Source organism: Mustelus asterias, chromosome 17, assembly GCF_964213995.1.
Source record: "Mustelus asterias chromosome 17, sMusAst1.hap1.1, whole genome shotgun sequence".
Lineage (NCBI taxonomy): Eukaryota > Metazoa > Chordata > Chondrichthyes > Carcharhiniformes > Triakidae > Mustelus > Mustelus asterias.
This window is the reverse complement of record NC_135817.1, coordinates 77498187-77519730: the sequence shown is the minus strand read 5'-3', so window position 1 is coordinate 77519730 and position 21544 is coordinate 77498187. Positions and strand designations below refer to the sequence as shown.

The following is a 21544-nucleotide window of genomic DNA, read 5'->3' as shown; positions in this document are numbered from 1 at the left end:
CGCAAGAAGGAACATATCGATTCACCTGCCCAACAGCTGTTAAGCTGGTGTACAATTCAGCATTTCCCTTGCTGTCATTGTCAAGATTGGTGTAAGAATCTGTACTGAACTTGTGGATTTCTTCTCGGACTGTTTTGGCAGTTTTCCTTCTCCACCTTGCCAGTTGACAGTTGTTATTATGATCAACGGGTGACATAACAGCAATTATACTTTGCACCAAAGGTTGGGATTTCCTCAGGTTGAATTCTTGTCCTGTGTCCGAGAGAAAATCAACTTCTTCAGTCTGGAGCTCTGTTACCATTATCTGAATCTTTATTTAATGGCAGCCGGTAAACGTTTCTACAGTTATGGAGACAACATTTGAATATAAGTGTGGCTTGAATGAATCCAATGCTTCATACAGTCTCTCACTCATTCTTCCTTGAATATCAATCGATCCTGTGTGCTGAGTGGGTCTTGAATGTTGGAACAGAGCAAGTCCTTGGGCGGGATTCTCCGATCACATTCGTCCCGCCCCGTTGCCTGTGAAAACGGAGAACTTGGCACTCACCCAAAACTCCATTCACTGCAGCAGGACCGGAGAATCCCGGCCGCGAATGAGGTTGGAGTTTGCCGGCACTTGTGTCGCCTCACCCTTTACTGATTGCCTTTCTCCACGATTTCAGATCTTCTTCCGTTGAGGTAGATTTCTGAATCTTGTTTCTTTCATCTTCAGACGGGCGCTGGGGGGAGAAGCGAGATATATGTGTCCCCGGCTCTCCCTTGACAAATAAATTATCCAGAGATGAGTCTGATATTTCTTTGCTTAGAGGCACATCTTGGTCAAATTTTCCAGCTGGAAGATAAAGGCAAAATATCGCGGACGCTGGAATCTGAAGCAAAAGTGGAAAATGCTGGAAAGTGTCAGCCGGACTGATAGCTTCTGTGGAGAGAGAAAAGAGCTAACATTTGAAACTCTCCACAGATGCTGACAGGCCTGCTGACATTTTCCAGCACTTTCTGTTTTTGTTCCAGCTGTGATAGGTGGATATGCTCGGCTGTACAAGAGAGCCAGAAACCCCTCTGCCTGCTTTGTACATAAAATCATACTTGTATTTTTGTAGATGTGGAAATTTGCTACATTACATGGACTCTTTAACAAGTGACTTGCGATTGTTTTCTCCAGTGGGATTCATTTCCAAAGAGCTGCCATCCAAATTTCCTTCAGCAAGAGTGATGTCTCAGATTAATCTGTCTCTGTTGCAGTTGCAGATCTTGCAGAAGAAGGACTTGTGTGAGATCAGTTCTCAGCCCATTTTTGCCTGCTTGGAACTTGTTTTTCCTGAGGATTAGCACCAGGAAAGCGATGGGGATGGGACAGAGTGTGGCATCTTCCCCTCGATCACACTAAATAATACCCCACTCGGAGTGGTTAGCAAATTCTGTTACGAGTCCATAGTGAATGACAAACTGTCCCTTGATACACCCGTACCTAAAGCAGCTACCACCTGTGGCTGACTCATGAAACACACCTGGAATAACCTCAAGCTGACCATTTGGACCAAGCTGATGGTTTCTAAGGCTTGTGTTCTCCACATTTTGCTGTGTGACTGAGGAAAATGGATGACCAACAGCTGTCAAGAATTTCAACAATTTCCATCTCTGCTGTCTGCAGTGCACTTTGAGTATATCCTGGCAGCAGCAAATCATAATAGCAGCAACATCTTCTCAAAGGTAGAGCTCCCAAGTTTATTGGCACTCATCAAGCAGAGGTGGTTTAGTTGGTTCAGGCATGTCTGCAGGATGGAAGACACTCACATTGCCAAGAACATTCAGTATGGTTAGCCGTGCCCAGATGATCAGTAGTATGTCCAAAGCTCTGCTTCAAGGATGATTACAAAGATGATGTGAAGGTCCCAGACATTGATTGTCGTACCTGGGAGTCACTAGCTGATAACAAAGGGCACCTCCTGTGGCCTGCTATGCGCCACCATTGGCGACCATTGGCTCCAGCAGCTTGGAAACAGATGCCAACACTGAAAGCAACACACAATAAGACTTGGTAGCTTCATGGGTGGCACTTGTGGCAGAACCAGTCTCTTAGTGATTGGCACCTTCAGCAATGCTACTCCATATGAGAACATCCCAGTTGAAATGGAATATTGTTGTTGCATGTCCATCATCTTTCACAGTTGGAAGGTTGTTGGTTTCCGACTCTTGCAGTTAGCGCACATCCTTACTGATGTTTGAGAAACCTTCTTAACCCCAGAAACAGTTCAAAATCAACTTCTATCTTCACTAAGTCAGGAAGGCTAGCAGTAACACTCAAAACATTTGGAACGATTGATACTGATAGCTTATCAAATTGCAATGGTCCTCATCTGAAAATCTATTTTCTGGCATCATGCATTAGAAAACATATAGAGTGGGATTTTCCTGCTGCCCTCACCCCAAAACCAGAAAATCCCACCCAAGGTCAATGGACCTTTGCACAGTATGCCCCCTCCCGCCCGCTATGATTCCCATGGTGGGTTGGACGGGAAAATTCCCCCCAGAATGTCTGCAAAAGGTCAAACATCAATAAGAAGTGTGTGAAGGCGTGTGGTTTGATATAGAGGTAAATAGAGGGAACCAGGAGAACTTAAATAAGAATTTACATTTAGGGTGTAACTTTCCCATCCCACCTGCCATGGAAATCGTAGCGGGCGGGACATGGGCCAAACAAAGGTCCGTTGATCTCGGGCAGGATTTTCCGGCTTTGGGGCGAGCGCAGCCGGAAAATCCCCCCAATAAACTATTCACTATGGTTTGGTCACTTATAAATCTGCATGTTTTATACCTGGAAAGTTAAACATTTGGAAGTATAATGGCAAAATCAGCAAATATTGTTGTAACACAGTGTCCATAGTCAAGTACTGGAAATTCTTTGAACTGGGATTATTTATATGATTGACAGCTACAAACATTCAAGTAAATCATAAAAGTGAGACTTATAATGTGCTTTCCATAGTAAACATTCAACACACACTATTGCATCTCCTCATACACTAAATGATCCAATCTCTCACAGTTGTAATGGATTAACTTGCATGGTTTCAACAATAAACAGATCAGGTCCAAAGTAATTGATGTCCTCGCTTTAAAATGTAATTCCTTTAATCCGTTCCTTCATTTATATCAAGTTTAAAATATTTCTTCAAACATGCTGAGATATCTTAAAAAATCAAATCTGTGGAAGAATCTCAAACCTTCTTAAAGTTGTTGTTACATTGGCCTATGCTTTATCTTCAACTCTCCTCACAAAAATATAACTTTGTTCCTCAAGTCCCATTTGATGAGAGTTCTTACTGTTCTTGAGTAAGGTGGTGGGGGAGAGAATAACCATTCACTGAATTGCCCCTATTACTTATTAATCAGACAATATATTGCTGATTAGTCTCCCACTCACAGAGCAAGCTATTATTGAAAAATAAAAAAGACTGAATAAGAGACATCACTAATCTTAAAATGAACTATCTAGGACTGAGATGAGGCGTGCATTACTCAAAGGGTTGTGGATCTTTAGAATTCCCTACCCCAGCGGGCTTTGAATATTCAATTGTTAAATGTATTCAAGGCTGAGGTCAGTGGATTTTTGGACACTGAGGGACATAAGATAAGGGCGGAGGGATGTGGCACTGAGGCAGAAGATCAATCATGAGCATATTAAGTGGGTCTGATGGTCTACTCCTGCTTCCATTTCTTGCTTTCTATATTGTACATTATATATGGGCCCAGATCTTCTGAGGAGTGGAAATCATTGTCAGTTGGCTGCTCCACTCAGACTTTCCCCCACCTTGATGCTGCTTCGTATTTCTTGCCAAGTCTTCTGAGCTTGGCTATACCATAAACATGGACTGCAGTGTCCCTCGGAGAACTCTGTCACAGGGCAGCAGAGTCAAGGGGGAGATGAGACCCACTCCCTTTTCACAGCACTAGCAGTCAATGGCAAATTTAAATGTCCATTGTGGATATTAGTGAGAGGATGAATGCATTAGTAGATGAATGACTGAATGAGTAGGGTAGTAAAATGGGTAAGTGGGTGAGGTAAGTTGCCACCTACTGGACAGGAGGGGTGAGGTGGCAGGTCGGTGAGGTGGAAGGTGGGTTCGGTGGCAGGACGGTAGGGTGGCAGGTGGGTGCAGTGGTAGGTGCATAGAGAGGCAAATGGGCAACGTGGCAGGTGGGTGAGGTGGCAGGTGGGTGAAGTGGATACATGGATCAGGGACCAGTCAAGTCAGGTTAGGAGGGATAGTCGGATAGGGTTGTGTGGTGGTTGGGAGGTCAAACCTTAGCTGGGGGGTCGACTGAGCTGGTTAGTTGGTTGGGTGAGATGGTTGGAGGTAATCAGTGGTTTGTGGTGGGGGGAAGTGTGGCATCAGTGTGAATGATGCAGGCGGAGGGATTCAGTTGTGGAGCTACCCAGGAGTTGGAGTGGGATTTTTATATCTAACATTTGCTGGATAACTATTCAAGTACACAGAACTGCCTGTAATCTCTGAGTCTGACTCTAACATTCATGGAGGGTTCCAGGAGTGGGGGAATTATCCTTTTGAAGTTGAAACTTCCAAGTCAATTGTTCCGGAGATCAGCGAGTCAGGTCCTCCACAAGGTCTGATGCACATCTTCAGCCACAAGTCTGGTCTCCAGATTGTCGGGGGGCAGAAGATTTGAGCCTTTGTACTTCTTGACAGCATTATTTCAATACCTGAATTTTTATGATATCTGAAGATTGATTTTAAACCCCACACAAACCCTGAGCAAATAAATGTGTCCGTTTTGAAGATTTCCATGGCAGACTATACGTCAGAACGTTGTAAATGAGAGAATGTACCAATGGAATCCAAGGAATATGACCCAGACCTTTTTAACATCCAGATCTTTGCCGCTATTATTGCCAGGATAACCAGCAGCCCCAAGCCTAGAAGAACTCCCAGTACGATTGCGGCCACTCGGAATCCGGAAGTCTGTGATGAGTTTGGGGCCACAGTTGGCGCTTGTGCAGTACCTGGAACAAGATGAAATAGGAAATGTTCTGTAAAGACCTGTAGCGATTCGGCAACACTCATGAAAGTATTCGTCTTGAAGGGAGTTGTTCGATTGTATGTCCCATCACAAGCCAACAGGGTTCTCTTTAAGTATATGCAATGACTTGATCTGCATTTTAACCTGATACTTGAGCAGGAAAGCAACCTTGGCTTCTTCACCCAGCGAAATTTTCCAGGACCAAAAGACCATAAAATATAGGAACAGAATTAGGCCATTTGGTCCATCGAGTTTGCTCTGCCATTCGATCATGGCTGATATGTTTCTCAACCTCATTCTCCCGCCTTTTCACTATTACCTTAAATCCCCTTACCAATCAAGAGCCTATTTATCTCTGTCTTAACTACACTCAATGATTTGGCCTCCACGGTCTTCTGTGGCAATGAATTCCATAGATTCACCACCCTCTACCTGAAGAAATTCCTCTTCATCTCAGTTCTAAAGGGTCATCCCTTTACTCTGAGGCTGTGCCCTCAGATCTTAGTCTCTCTGACTAATGGAAACATCTTCTCCACATCCACTTTACTCAGGCCATTCAGAATTCTGTAAGATTCAACAAGATCGCCCCTTCATCCTTCCAAACTTCATTGAGTACAGACCCAAAGTCCTCAAACGCTCCTCATATGTCAAGCCTTTTTCTGATGTGGAGATGCCGGCGTTGGACTGGGGTAAGCACAGTAAGAAGTCTCACAACACCTGGTTAAAGTCCAACAGGTTTATTTGGTAGCACAAGCCACTAGCTTTCGGAGCGCTGCCCCTTCATCAGGGGAGTTCTGTTCACAAACAGGGCATATAAAGACCCATCTCAATTTACAAGATAATGGTTGGAATGCGAGTCTTTACAGGTCATCAAGTCTTAAAGGTACAGACAATGTGAGTGGAGAGAGGGTTAAGCACAGGTTAAAGAGATGTGTATTGTCTCCAGCCAGGACAGTTAGTGAGATTTTGCAAGCCCAGGCAAGTCGTGGGGGTTACAGATAGTGTTACATAATGAGACAACACACATCTCTTTAACCTGTGCTTAACCCTCTCTCCACTCACATTGTCTGTGCCTTTAAGACTTGATTACCTGTAAAGACTCGCATTCCAACCATTATCTTGTAAATTGAGTTTGTGTCTTTATATGCCCTGTTTGTGAACACGAGTCCTCACTCACCTGAAGAAGGGGCTTGGGGCTCCGAAAGCTAGTGCTGCCAAAAAAAACCTGTTGGACTGGTGTTGTGAGACTTCTTACTGAAGCCTTTTTTTCCCAGGATCATCCTCGTGAGCCTCCTCTGGACCCTCTCCAAGGCCAGCGCATCCTTCCTTAAATACGGGGCCCAAAATTGCACACAATATTCCAAATGTGGTCTGACTAGAGACTTATAAAGTCTTGTAAAGGAGCTAGATCTAGGGCAGGATGGGCCCTGTAAAGTTATGTTTATTTGCAAATTTCTACATGAAAGCACAGCCAACAACTGTTAGACTTCACTTTCTTGGCGTATTTGTGCAATTAGTAAGACTTAAGTTATCAAATATGTACTGTAAATAGACTTTATGATGAAATGTCTTAATTTGTATGCATTATTGGAGTGTTGGTAAGAAGTCTTTAAGTGCCAAAACACAGCAAAGTAGCTTTAAGAAAGAACATATGGAGTTACAGCTAGAATATATTTTGCACATTTGGGCTCCAGTGAGTCTAGCAGTAGCAGGAAACAGAAGCCAAGACTTCAATACTGACGGGCTAGAAAAATGCTCTGAAGATGGGTCTGGAGTCAAACTGGAGTTAAGGTAAGACTGTTGTGCAGAATCCAGGAGGACTCCTTCCATTGGGTCAAAATTGTAGATGTTTGGTTCAACGTTATTAGTTGCATTGGGTGCATTGGCCATGCTAAATTCTCCCTCAGTGTACCCGAACAGGCGTCGGAGTGTGGCAGCTAGGGGATTGTCACAGTAACTTCATTGCAGTATTAATATAAGCCTACTGGTGACACTAATAAATAAACTTTAAAAACATACTTGGGCTGGATGGGCCTGCATTAAGTGTATAAAAATGGGGGAGCATCACTGGGCTTTTCGCACTTGCCAGCAGATCGCATTCATCCCAGGACACCAGCTGGGGGTATTCACCAAGAGAGAAAGTTGGGAATTATTAATGGAGCACTTGATAGGGAGTTAGTATTTGCATATCATGCACCTTGGGTGATTCTGAAGATGTGAAGGATGCTATATAAATGCGAGTTCTGACTTTCTGTTATTATCAGAATGCCTACCTGTTACAGTGACGGAGCTTTGGTTATCCACGGCTTTGAGAGCATCGGCAAAAGCACTTTGCAGCTTTTCTGTGGTGACATTTGAGTTGGGGCTCAGAAAAGCCAGGAGATTCACTATCACACTTCCACTTTCAAAGCCAATGATGGTGATATTAAAATTGTCATCCTTTAGTTGACTTTGTACTGTTTGTACAACCTGAAAAGAATAAACACGAATATTAAGATTGCTACAATAATAAGGAGAACATCAACAACCATTGTTAAGAATATCTCCCAGTTCCATTCATCCATTCACCCACCTCTTTAGTGATGGAGATTATGTTTGAGCTGGCAATGCTAGCCCCATGTTACAATTCTAGCACCATTCTCATCTTCACAATGAGACCACAGTTTCCATAGGCACAGATATCTCAAGGACTGAAATCTTCATCACCGTTTCCTATCGAGTTTAGATTGGCAGTTGGAGCCCAGGTTTAACAATTAACACTGAATCACATAAGTTAGTTACTGGAGAACAGAATCCATAAATAAACCCTGTTACTCAGCTAGAGGGTTTGGTGGAAAATCACTTGTTTTAATTTAAAATAATATACAGAAGCAGTAAGTTCCAAATGATGCCATTTGTTTTAATATCAATGAGAGAATTAGAACCAAACTCCACAGAGGCATCTACCCAAGGCTGGAATTGAATCCAGGTCCCTGGCACTGTGGACAGCAGTGCTAACCACTGTGCCGCTGTGCTGCCACAATGACCCACCTCACCAAGGCCAACTGTTATCTATTTTAGCTTGTCCTTTGACACACTGTTTCCTTTTGTTCTGCGATTATCACACTCTGACCTCTTAAAGGACCGCCATCAGCACCCTTCTTTACAAGATGTTGTCTGGTATGGAGGGCATTAGCTATGAGGAGAGCTTGGAAAAACTTGGTTTGTTCTCACTGGAACGACAGAGGTTGAGGGACGAGTTGATAGAAGTCTACAAGATTATGAGGGGCATGGACAGAGTGGATAGTCAGAAGCTTTTTCCCAGGGTGGAAGAGTCAATTACTAGGGGGCACAGGTTTAAGGCGTGAGGGGCAATGTTTAAAGGAGATCATAGAAACCCTACAGTGCAGAAGGAGGCCATTCGGCCCATCGAGTCTGCACCGACCACAATCCCACCCAGGCCCTACCCCCACATATTTACCCGCTAATCCCTCTAACCGACACATCCCAGGACTCTAATGGGCAATTTTTAACCTGGCCAATCAACCTAACCCGCACATCTTTGGACTGTGGGAGGAAACCGGAGCACCCGGAGGAAACCCACGCAGACACGAGGAGAATGTGCAAACTCCACACAGACAGTGACCCGAGCCGGGAATCGAACCCGGGACCCTGGAGCTGTGAAGCAGCAGTGCTAACCACTGTGCTACCGTGCCGCCCAAAGATGGACGAGGCCAGTTTTTTACACAGAGGGTGGTGGGTGCCTGGAACTCACTGCCGGGGGAGGTAGTGGAAGCGGATACGATAGAGACTTTTAAGGGGCGTCTTGACAAATACATGAATAGGATGGGAATAGAGGGATATGGTCCCCGGAAGGGTAGGGGGTTTTAGTTCACTCGGGCTGCATGGTTGGTGCAGGCTTGGAGGGCCGAAGGGCCTGTTCCTGTGCTGTAATTTCCTTTGTTCTTTGTTCTTTGTTCAATGACCGCCACTGTGGACATTCCCTTTGCATTTTTATCCATGACATCTTTGTCAGTCTCTCCCTTGCCTCCGCCTATCGCTGACCCTCTATCCAGCCCCCACAGCCCCCAACCTCCCCCCATCCTCCCTCACCACAACAGTATAAACTCATCCTATTTCCACTTGTCTTCAGCTCTGACGAAGAGTCATCCAGACTTGAAACGTTGGCTCTATTCTCTCTGCACGGATGCTGCCAAACCTTCTGAAAATTTTCAGTATTTTCTGTTTGTGTTTCAGATTCCAGCATCCGCAGTAATTTGCTTTTATCACACTTTATGTAGATGGGTAATATTTAAAAACAACCTCTTGTTGTCCCCTTCCCCCTTTATTTGTATCAATGTTACGATGCAGCTCACTCCCCATTCCTGAGAGTCATCTTTATGTTGTTAATGGATCTGCTGTGAATTTGTAGCATTTTCTATTTTTCACAGCCAATGGCAAGTCCTTTCCTCCTTATGATTCAGAGTATTGCAGCGTCTATTAAATGTCTATAGATTCCATACAGTGCAGAAGGAGGCCATTCAGCCCATGGGGTCTGCACTGACCACAATCCCATCCAGGCCCTATTCCCGTAACCCCACATATTAACCGTACTAATCCCCTGACATTAAGGGGCAATTTGGCATGGCCAATCAACCTAACCCACACATCTTTAGACTGTGGGAGGAAAGCGGAGCACCCGGAGGAAACCCAAGCAGACACAGGGAGAATGTGCAAACTCCACACAGACAGTGACCCGAAGCTGGGATTGAACCCAGGTCCCTGGCGCTGTGAGGCAGCAGTGCTAACCCCTGTGCTGTCCAATGGAATTTTATTTGAAATTATCTAACATTATCACCAATAATTCAGTTTTTCAAATGGAGGGAAATGGATACAACTGATGGGGAAAGGCAAGGGAACATTTACCCTCCAGTGATGAACTGCTGAGGCTTGAAAAGAAACATTTACCCTCCAGTGATGAACTGCTGAGGCGTTATAAGGCTCTGGTCAGGCCACATTTGGAGTATTGCGAGCAATTTTGAGCCCCACATCTAAGGAAGGGTGTGCTAGCCTTGGTCCAGATTATCTTCACAGCAATGATCCTGGGAATAAAAGGCTTTGACGTATGAGGAGCATTTGAGGACACTGGGTCTGTACTCAATGGAGGTTGGAAGGATGAGGGGGGGATCTCATTGAAACTTATAGAATACTGAAAGGCCTGGAAATAGTGAATGTGGGGAAGATGTTTCCATTAGTGGGAAACACTAAGACCTGAGGGCACAGCTTCAGAATAAAGGGACAACCCTTTAGAATCAAGATGAGTCGGAATTTCTTCAGCCAGAGGATGGTGAACCTATGAAATTCATTGCCACAGAAGGCTGTGGAGGACGGATCATTGAGTGTATTTAAGACAGAGATCGATAGGTTCTTGATTGGTAAGGGGATCAAAGGATATTGGAAATGGCGGGAGAATGGGGTTGAGAAACAGCAGAGCAGCATCAATGGGCCGAATGGCCTAATTCTGTTCCGATATCTTATGGTCTTATCTAATGCATACTGGTCAATAAACACCAGTAAGCAACCAACTCTGAGGCTGGATTCCTGTACTCCATATAACTGATCGGATATTGTCCAAGATGCATTCTTTCAAGGGGTCAAAATCTGTGTTTTAGGTGAAATTTTACTGGAGAGGTGGAGGTCCCGTCACTGGGATGGATTTCCGGTAGCTGGAACACCCAGGCAGGAAGTGGGACTTACCTCTGATGTTGGCAGGAGGGGGTCATTAAGAGCGGGCAGGCAGTGGGTGAAGGCCAGTTAAGGATGTGAATGGCCTGACTTTTCACCACTACCCACCCGATTAGAGGCAGCTCTGGAACTTCGACAATGCCACCAAGAGAGGCCAATGCTGGCTGGACAACAAAGAGAACACGAGGGAGCCTCGTGTCTGAGGCAGTTTCAGAAAAGTGAACATTAAATCAGTTTAAAAAATCAGCTGAACTGTTGCCATGCACACCAGCTGGGGTCTGCCCTCAGGCCTCAACTGTGAAGGCAGATTGTTGTTTTTCACTTACCGCGCTTGTAATTTCAGCCGATAATTTCCTGTAGGCCGCACTGCTGGGATTCTTTAGCTCGTTGTTGAATTTTCGGGACCTCAATATCGCCTTCATTCTGAATGCTTTTCGATCTGTGGACACAAGAGCCAGCCAATCGTTACTCACTGTTACAAGTCAGTCTTCAGCGGGAATTGCATCCGGGTTGTCACGCTTAAGCGCGGGATTTTCCAGCCTTGCCTGCCACTGGGATTATCCGGTCCGTCTTAACGTCAGTGGACTTTTCCCTGTCTCACCGCATTCCCTCCAGCGGGTCCCGCCATGGTGGGATGGGAAAATCCCAGCCTAAGTGTCGTCCCGATGTCAAACTGAGGCTGGTGGGGTAATTAGCCATGGCCGTGCCGACATAATTCAATAAATAATTCTCGATGTTCTCTTTGTTATTGTATTTAATTCAGCACGGCGGGCTGGGCCGTGTAACGAGCTTTCCGCTGGGTGCCACGCCCTCCGCGAGTCTCCGACCGCCGGATTTTCGGCACCGTCAGCTCAGTGCCAGGAATTGGTGCGGAACTGCATAAATTATTTAAATGATAATCTAAATATCATTAACGGACTGTAGTCCCCGGGCCCGCTAGGGTCCTCCCCCTCTCCCACCAGGAGTGTTTCACTCCAGTGGGGTTTATAATAGCTTCCCATTTGCGGGGACCCCGCTGGAGTGAAAGGGAACCGTGGAGGCACCTGGCACTGCCCAGGGAGGGACCTTGGCACTCCCTACCGGACATCGGGCAGCGCCAAGGGGGCGGGGCCTCTGGGCGGGAGGTTCGTGGGGATGGGGGGGAGGGTGGTCCTCACAGCTCTGCACTTGGTGGTGACAGAGGGAGGGAGGCCAGTGATCGGGGCTGGCTATCAGTGTTGGGGGCGGTGGGGGGGGGCGGGGGGCGGTGGGGGGGTAGGGAAGGTGTCGGGGCTGCCGGTGGGCGTGTATCAGGGGCTCGGGACTGCAGGGAGGAGATTAAGGTGGGCCAAGGTGGAGGGGTGGGAGAGGGCGTGTCCAGTTTGGCCCGGACATGTCCGGGAGGCCAGAGATCGGGGGGTTGCGGGGGGGGGGGGGGGGGAGGGGGCGGGGTCGCACGGCCAGCGTTGCAGGGTCGCGGGGCTGGCCAGCGATCGGGAGGCTGGCAGTGCGGGGCTATTGCGTCGATCCAGGCAGCTTCCAAAAAACCATTTTGGAGTTTGTCACCTGAACCATAACACCGTCGCAGGACTCAAAAATCGGGCCAAAATTTAAGTATGTAACATCATGAATGGTTTGGATAGAGTGGATAAGAAGCCCCTATTTCTTTGGTTGAGAGCTCCGAACCAGATAGCACAGACGCAGGAAAGAGGTTTAGTGTGAATACAACGAGAAATATTTTCACCCAGAGGGTGAGAGGGATTTGGAATTCATTGCCTGAAAGCGTAGCAGAGGCAGAACTCTCGTTATATTGAAAAGGAGCTTGGATATGAACTCCAAGGTTCTGGAGCCAGAGCTGGAAAAGGGGATAAGGCTGGATATCCACTTGTCCCCCTTCTATGCGATACATTTCAATGATATTTTTGAAATCGATAGAAGTAACCAGGAAACTGGCTGAAGAAAGTAGAATCGGATATTAGATTGGGAACCACAGTGGGAAATTCAGGAAAAACAATGATGCAGAGAATGGAAAAGGCTGTGACGGAGAGAAAGACTATTGATGGGTGATGGACTGCCTTGAGAAGGAAAAGTTTTCACCTGAAACTTACTTTGCAATCTGAGAAGTTGTTGGAGAAACTTCTCCAGAGAACAGAGTTCAAGCCATGGACAGGTTGTGGTTTATAAAATGCTTGTGTTCATGAAGGGGAAATAAGTTACATTCATAATAACTCACCAGCATTACTGTGACAATGATTTGCTAATTTACAAATACAATTAAAGTACTTAAAGCAAACTTTGCAAAGAGAACTGGACTGGATGTAGGAACAGATCTGGACAGCATCACAGACAAAGACCTGTGAAGATAAAGATACTTACTGCTGCATTCACTGACCACCATCGTTGAGCATTTAGACAAATCACAGATATTCATCTGATTTACGAAACAGGTATTAGGATCTGTAGGTTACAAATTGAACATTTTCGTCATGAATACTTTTGATGGGTCAATGAAATATCAACACATCATTCAAAAAGACCTTTGAATTCTTCTGATGGATAAAAACCCTGCTTAATGCATGATTAAGAATATCAACCTGCTGACTGCACTCCTCTATCCTCAGTCTGTGTTGAGTTATCTGGTCCCAAATGGGAGAGAGAGGAATGTGACCCACGGTTCTATTCAGGAGATGTGTGAAACAGGAGCTGGGTGGACTATTTACAATCAATAAACTATTGACCATAGACTATCTATAATCAAATAAGAAAAGGCAATTCCTCTGGAATGGTCTACTGGCATTTGTGTGGTGTGGAGAGGCTCCAATCCCAGCAAGAAGCCTTGAGAGCAACAGGCATGATGGAGATATCAGGTCCACTGGTCATTTCCATTGATTTTTTAAACGTATCAATTTATTGCGATGACATTGCTTTACTTTTGCTCAGCAATTGTTCTTTAATACCGCAACCTTTTTTTAAAATTCAGTTAAAAGTTTGGCCAATCATTGAGTGGGATTTTCCAGCCCCAACGCAGCATGCTTTCCAATGACAGATGTCCATTGACTGCCACTGGGTTCTCCCGGTCCCACACATGCTGATGCCGTTTTGCATGGTTTGCCAGTTCCACTGCCAGGGAACCCAGCACGGGAAAGTGGGAGGAGGAGGGGTGGGGAGATCACCTATGGTGGGACAAGAAGATCCTGCCAACTGGAAGGGCTGAAAAATCCCACCCATTATCTTTTCAGAATTTGCCCATTGGTCCCTTGAGTGAGAAAGGAAATGACAATGTACCACCCCTGTATTTCTCTATGACTCTATGATGAACATGTGAAGCATTCACACATTAATATCACCATGATTCATGTTGAAGCACTTTCACATTCCTTATTATCTCACGACTCCTGGTTTAAACAGTTCAGATCTTTACCTCGGCACTGTGTTCCTGGGTTTACTGGATTGCTATCTACAATCCCCTGGAAACAGCTGCACGAGAAATTCCCTGGAGTGTTCATGCAGACGGATAAATCAGAGCACGTGTTCCTAGTCTGACACTCGTCAATGTCTGAAACAAGAATTAAATCACAGCTATCAGGGTAAATGTAACTTTAACCAATGATTTAAAGTAATATTGAACTCAAACAATGTCCTACCTTCACATGTCCTTCCAGGTACACTGGGGCTTGTGTCGTTGAACCCAGTGTTACACTTACAGGTGTACGTTGCGTTCAATCTGATACAAGTTCCATTACCTGAACAGTCATTCTGCCCTGGCTGGCAGCTGTCTTTGTCTGTAATGAAGGGGAAAGATCTGTGTTAGAACACTGCTTCAGTCTGAATTTAACCAGCTGGGTGTATCTGAAGAATTGATAATTATGGAGTTTCATGTGACTCCTCATTCCTCACTTTATTCCGTTCGAAATGTCATCTCCTAATGGTGGGGAACAATTCATCAGAAACACCCCCAAACAGCACGGAGAGATGGAGAATGTGACATGAACTGGATAACGCTGTCAGTTTTAAACCAGTCAGAAAGAATGAAGGTCGACATTCTCTTCTGGTGACAGAAGTCCTGAGTGAAATAACTGGGAGGACTTTAATCCCAGCTTCCAAAAGATACAAACATAAAGCACGAAACTACTCGCAATGTGACACAAACTGGCATTGAATTGGGAATCAGATTGAGAGTTGGCATAAGGATGGATGGTGCAGGAAATGGAGAAATTCACACTGTCTGAATCTGGGTTAAGGTTGATTGGAGGAAGATATCCTTTGGTTGCCAGTAGCATGGAATCCTATCATCCACAATAGAAGCAAATGTGAATATCTCAACTGAAACATGGTACCTCTGACAATGTCGCGCTGCAGTACTGCACTGGAGTGTCAGCACTGATTTTTTGTTCAAGCCATTGAGCGGCACTTGATCTTGATCTTACAAAGAAACAGAGATAAAAGGAGCAGGAGGAGGCCCTCTGGCGCTGCGAGCCTGCTCCACCATTCATTATGACCATGGCTGATCATCCAACTCAATAGCCCAATCCTGCCTCCCCCCCCCCCCCCCACCCCCCCCCCCCCCGCCACCATCTCCATTAATTTCCTTCATCCCAGGAGTGAAATCTAACTCCTTCTTGAAACCATACAATGTTTTGGCCTGGTAGTAATTCAACCAAACACCAGTTTACTGTCACCAAAACCCTTTATTGTTCAACAAAATAAATAGCCGATCCGCTGCTTACAGTCAGGTTGTCTTCACTTCAGAACTCACAACTCTGGTAAGGGTAAAGTTACAGGCTTCCAAACCCCAACTCGCTGCTTTTATTGGGCGAGCCTCCACTCACTCAACATGGCAGCTTCCATTCCACGAGGACCATGGGTAAATATTTTGATGATCCCCTGTGGACTCTGTGGTCATCATAACAGACCACAACTGCTTTCTGAGGGAGTGAATTCCACAGGCTCTGCACTCACGAGATGAAGACATTTCTCCTCATCTCAGTTCTAAAAGGTTTACTTCATATCCGTGCACTGTGACCCCTGGTTCTGGATACCCCCACCACCGGGAACATCCTTCCTGCATCTACCCTGCCGAGTCCTGTGAGAATTTTATAGGATTCTATGTGACCTCTCCTCATTCTTCTAAACTCCAATGAATATAATCCTATCCGAATCAACCTCTCCTCAGATGTCAGTCCTACCATCCCAGGAATCAGTCTAATAAATCTTCACTGCACTCCCTCTAGAGCAAGAACACCCTTCATCAGATCAGGAGACCAAAGCTGCACACAATATTCCAGGTGTGGTCTCACCATGGCCGTGTATAATTGCATTAAGATATCCCTGCTCCTGTACTCAAATTCTCTCACTGTGAAGGCCAACATAGCATTTGCCTTCTTTATCCCCTGCTGCACTGCATGCTTATCTTCAGTGACTGGTGTACGAGGACACCCAGGTTTTGTTGCACATTCCCCTCTCGTAATTTATAGCCATTCAGATAATCATCTGTTTTCCTGTTTTTGTTATCAAAGTGGATAACTTTGCATTTATCCATATGGCACAGGGTGAGAATGTCAGCAATGGAACCACCTCTGACCCAATATCAGTTATACCAATGAAATATCAGCATTGCCACCGAACTGAAAATTATTCCGGACTGACATGCTCTTTCTCTTTGTTCTGAATTCAAGTGCAGGTATCAAATTTTATCAAATCATCACCCACGAGAACACGCACCTTGCCAGGAATCCCACATCTGTGGAACTCTCCCCAATCCTCATTTTTCCCTTCTTCCTGAACATTTCAGGATTTGAAAAGCCAAGTTTGGAATCATCCATCCACTTTATGATACAAAGTTCTCTCCCTTCTGTTCTTTTACATTTCTGCCATCACCAGGAGGCACACCTCCCGCCTTTCCTCATTCTTCCAGAACTTTCCCAAGGTCTCTGAAGTAAGTGATTGAAATGCTCGCTGTGGAATTCCTTACCTGAAATGGATGTGTTTTGAAGGTCTACAGCGAACGCTGAGCTGTTTTTTAAAGAATCAGCGACTGATTGTTTGATGTCAGAGACAGGGACAGTCACGTTTGTTGATGATGCCATCTCAAAGTTAACGATCACACTGCCTTCTTCAATAGATACGACAGTGATTGTCAGTTTTCCATTCCTGGCTAAAGCCTGGATCGCTGGACTCAGGCCTTTCATCAACTGAAATGAAGCAAACAATAATCTATTTCAGAAATAACTGTTTTTGCCACAGAATAGGAGTCTGAATCAAAGGCTCTTTTATACTTTTCCAAAAAGGCAAGGCTTCCCAATCCATCCCTCAATTGTATATACATATGAGTAAGGAAGTTCTCTTCATAGTCAACGGGGAACACTTGGCACAAGTTCTACTTCCCACAGAAAGCAAAGGCAAGGGAGGCGATGGCCTAGTGATATTATCACTGGACTATCAATCCAGAAACTTAGCTAATGCTCTTGGGACCCCGGTTCGAATCCCACCATTTGAGACGGTGGAATTTGAATTCAAAAAACAATATATGGAACGATGAATTTACTGTCAACCATGAAACCATTATCAGAAACACCCATCTGGTTCACTAATGTACTTTCGTGAAGGAAATCTACTGTTCTCACCTGGCCTGACCTACATCTGATTCCAGAGTCACAGCTCTGAGGTTGACTCTCAACTGCCCTCGGGCATCGAGGGATAGACAATAAATGCTGCTCAGCCAGAGATCCCCATGTCCCACGTATTTTTTTTTTAATGAAAAGAGATTAATCTCCTGATTGTCTCGATTGGATCCTGCTATGCACAGGGTGCCAGTTGATGCGGGTGCCTCAGGAACAAGAGTTATTATGATTCATTGTGTGAAGTTAACTGGGAAATTCGTTGAAGGTTAGACGAGTTGAGATGCATTTGCAGAGATTGAAGGAGATATTTTATAACTTTAGGCAAAGAAAACCCATGTCTGTGTGGGTTTCCACCGGGTGCTCCGGTTTCCCCCTACAGTCCGAAAGACGTGCTGGTAAGATGCATTGGCCGTGCTAAATTCACCCTCCGTTTACCCAGACAGGCAACGGAGGGAGAGGAATAGGGGATTTTCACAGTTACTTCACTGCAGTGTTAATGTCAGCCTACTTGTGACACTAATAAATAAACTGTCAACTTTACATGATTTTTCCCCCTCCTGAGCCCCAGGAATTGTTTCCAGCACCATCCAGACTCGGATCCGAACCAGGCTCGCCCAAGACTGCGACACTTGTATGACTTACTTCATCAGTGAAATTCTTCACAAAATCTTTGTACTCCTGGCTGCTTTTATTTTTCAAATCTGCTGTGAACGGCACATTTGTAATTCTTGTTGACACCTCCACGATCGCAGCAACTACAAAAAGTGAAACAAATAAATTTATTTATGAGTAAAACCTAAATACTCAACTTAGAGCTAATTTTACAATTGTCGAATTTGGGACATTAACCTCTCACACCCAATCAGATGAGAGCCAGTGAGGAGTTGAAACAACAGTGAAGTATTTACCGCTCTCTTCTCAACATGTCACCTGCTCACCACCATTTTAACTGGCAGCATTTGAATGCAGTCAGAGGCCCTGCCACAGTCAGCCACAGGGGTTATTCGAGATTAAAGTTGGGGATCCGGATCCCTGTCAGGACCCCTGTGCGGTTTGAACTCAGGATCACAGAATTACACAGGGATCTGATGCCAGTGCTACTCAATGGTAAACAGATATAAGGCAAGAAGAGGCCCCGCAATGTAAGAGTTTCTTATTATGTTGGAGGTCTCCATGAGCAAGAGCACTCCTTCGGGTCTCTCAGGGAAACTTCACACTTTCCATTTCTCACCATCCCCTGCAAACAGCCACCGTGACTCCCATGGGTGCCTCCATCTCCACACCTCATGTTCAGGAGGGATGTGTTATGAGAAGGGGAAACAAAATCTGCTTCAGAAAACATACCTGTCCTGACTTTCCTTGTAATTGTCTGCTGCTGACCGCATGTTGTGATGGATATTTTTATCTGATATTCAACGCCGGGCTGCAATCCGTTAAATCTTGCTGCTTTTTGCTCCGTTTGAATTTGCCTCCCCACACCATTCCCCGTGGAGATTGTGAGAGAGAAACGAGGCTGTTTGAATGCGTTGTTAGTATCCCAGGTAATGGAGATGACTTCACTTTCCACTGATATCAAATTCATACGAAGGAATCTCAGTGGCTCTGAAAAAAATATTATTTATTGTGAAACATCGGAAACAAACAAACATTCACACAGGGGGCGATTTCACCATTGAGTTGCTTCCGTTTTTGGGGGCGACACGGTGGTAAAGTGGGGCGTAAAGTGCTTAGCGCGATTGGCACCAGTTTTCTCGTCTGGCGCCATTTTACGAGCGCCGGATTTCCGGTGCGGACAGCCCCTCGCGGTGAATGGGCGAGAGGCAGGTTAATGTATTAAAATATATTTAAATGTTGTTTAAAACCTGCTTAGTGAGCCCGGCGCTCAATCGGCTGGGCCCGCCCCCTTTATAACCTCGTCAGCAACGATTCTTGCCTTGTGCAAATTGGGCCAGAAAATCCCACCCAACCTCTTGAATAGAAAGTCTCCTCTGTGACGAGTGATATGATTATATAATGGAATGGTTAAAGATTAAAATATTCAACTTACCACAGACTGTCGTGAATGATGTGGAGATTGGTCTGGTGGTGGTGTTAAGTGTGGAGGTCGGGGTGGAGGTCGGGGTGGAGGTTGAGGTGGAGGTCACGGTGGTGGTCGGGGTGGAGGTCAGGGTGGAGGTCGGGGTGGAGGTCGGAGTGGAGGTCGGAGTGGAGGTTGAGGTGGTGGTCACGGTGGTGGTCGAGTTGGAGGTCGGGGTGGAGATCGGGGTCGTGTTCAGAGTGGAGGTTGAGGTGGAGGTACCGGTGGTGGTTGAGGTGGAAGTCGGGGTGGTGGTCGGGGTGGTGGTTGAAGTGGAGGTTGAGCTGGAGGTCACGTTGGTGATTGAGGTGGAGGTCGGGCTGGAGGTCGTGTTGGAGGTTGAGGTGGAGGCCACAGTGGAGGTCGGGGTGGAGGTCGGAGTGGTGGTTGAGGTGGAGGTCACGGTGGTGGTCGGGGTGGATGTCAGGGTCGAGGTCGGGGTCGAGGTCGTGGTGGAGGTCGGAGTGGAGGTTGAGGTGGAGGTTGTGGTGGAGGTCACGGTGGAGGTCACGGTGGAGGTCGGGGTGGAGGCCAGGGTAGAGGTCACCGTGGAGGTCGGAGTGGGTGTCACGGTGGAGGTCAAGGTGGAGGTCGTCGTCGAGGTCGGGGTGGAGGTCGGGGTGGGGGTCGGGGTGGATGTCGGGGTGGGGGTCGGGGTGGATGTCGGGGTGGGGGTCGGGGTGGAGGTCGGGGTGGGGGTCGGGGTGGAGGTTGGGTTGACAGTGGTAACAGGAGAAGTGTTTGGATTGGTTGTGCTGGAAGTTGTGCTGCTCGATGTTTCAATTGTTGGAGTTGAGGAACTGACGTGATTTGGATTTTCACTGGTTGTGGAAATTGAGGTGGGAGTCACTGGGAAAGCTGCAATATAAATCAAAGATAAGAAATGTTAAACAGTGAACTCGGTGACATTGCTCAGAAAGCTTTCCTTCTCACGGGCACAAAATGGGCAGCAGAACCATTCCAGACAGCAGCAGGCAATTCAATTAAATCGTCACAATTAACCAACGTCATCATTGGTTCATATTTTTTCGAGAGAATCACAAAATGTGGAGAAATACATCAACTCAGAATGACAAAGAGAATGAAAAGCAAGGGGAATAATTCTCGATTGAATCTCTTGCTGCTTGCAAACACTCAGAATCAACACCAGAAAAGCAGCAATCGCTACTTTCGTTTAGAAATTGGTTCAGGAAAGTTGACAGCAGCAGAAGCAAAATATATCCGTCTAGACGTTCAGCCTCAGTAAAATGTGCTGCACAGCATCCAATACAGTGGCTGGTGTCTGCATCAAACTCGGAGTCTGAAGTAAATCACTCACCACATTGGTATGGCCATGAAAACAGGTGTCATTGGATCACAGACTACGTACAGTGCAGAAGGAGGCCATTCGACCCACCGACTCTGCACTGAATCCCCAGCAGAACATCCGACCAGTGCCAGCCCCTCCATCCAGCTTATCTACCCCATTAATGCCCCTAACCAACACTAAAGGACAATTTATCATGGCCAATCCACCTAACCTGCACATCGTTGGAGTGTGGGAGGAAACCAGAGCACCCGGAGGAATCACACGCACACACGGGTAGAATGTGCAAACTCCACACAGACAGACACCCAAGGCTGGAATCGAACCCCGGTCGATTACAGCTCATGAAACAACTCATGAATCTCTTTCCTTACAATGTGGAAAGAGAATTTAATAACTGAGATGAATGTACCATAAACATCACAAGCATTCATGAATTACTATGAAGAAAACCTTTTGTTCAGGAGTTGCTGGGGGCCCAGCCCTCGTTCCCCTTGGAGGGCACTTGAGTGCCAATCACATTGCTTCGGCTCTGGAGTTACACGTAGGCCAGACCGGGGAAGGACGGCAGATTTCCCTGCCTAAAGGACATTAGTGAACCAGATGGGCTTTTCTGACAATCGACAATGATTTCATGGTCATCAGGACATTCTTAATTCCAGATAATTTAAATTGAATTCATATTCCACCATCTGCCGTGGCAGGATTCAAACCCAGGTCCCCAGAACATTCGCTAACTTGCTGGGTTAAGAGTTGAATGATAACAGCACGAGACCATGGCCTGCCTTCCGTCGT

At 46.0% G+C, this 21544-nt stretch overlaps 1 protein-coding gene across 1 annotated transcript in view; it reads right to left on the bottom strand.

Moving 5' to 3' along the window:
* Positions 1-629: 629 nt before the first annotated feature.
* Positions 630-21544, bottom strand: part of LOC144506091 (uncharacterized) — a gene marked incomplete at its 5' end in the record, with an annotated part of 113089 nt that continues 92174 nt past the window's right edge. Inside the window, 10 exons of the mRNA XM_078231907.1 lie at positions 630-835; positions 4853-5026; positions 7317-7512; positions 11094-11206; positions 14168-14302; positions 14391-14528; positions 16718-16937; positions 18009-18121; positions 18711-18968; positions 19414-20301. Of these exons, the coding sequence (XP_078088033.1) occupies positions 630-835; positions 4853-5026; positions 7317-7512; positions 11094-11206; positions 14168-14302; positions 14391-14528; positions 16718-16937; positions 18009-18121; positions 18711-18968; positions 19414-20301 (2441 nt within the window). The remainder of the gene's footprint in view (positions 836-4852; positions 5027-7316; positions 7513-11093; positions 11207-14167; positions 14303-14390; positions 14529-16717; positions 16938-18008; positions 18122-18710; positions 18969-19413; positions 20302-21544) is intronic.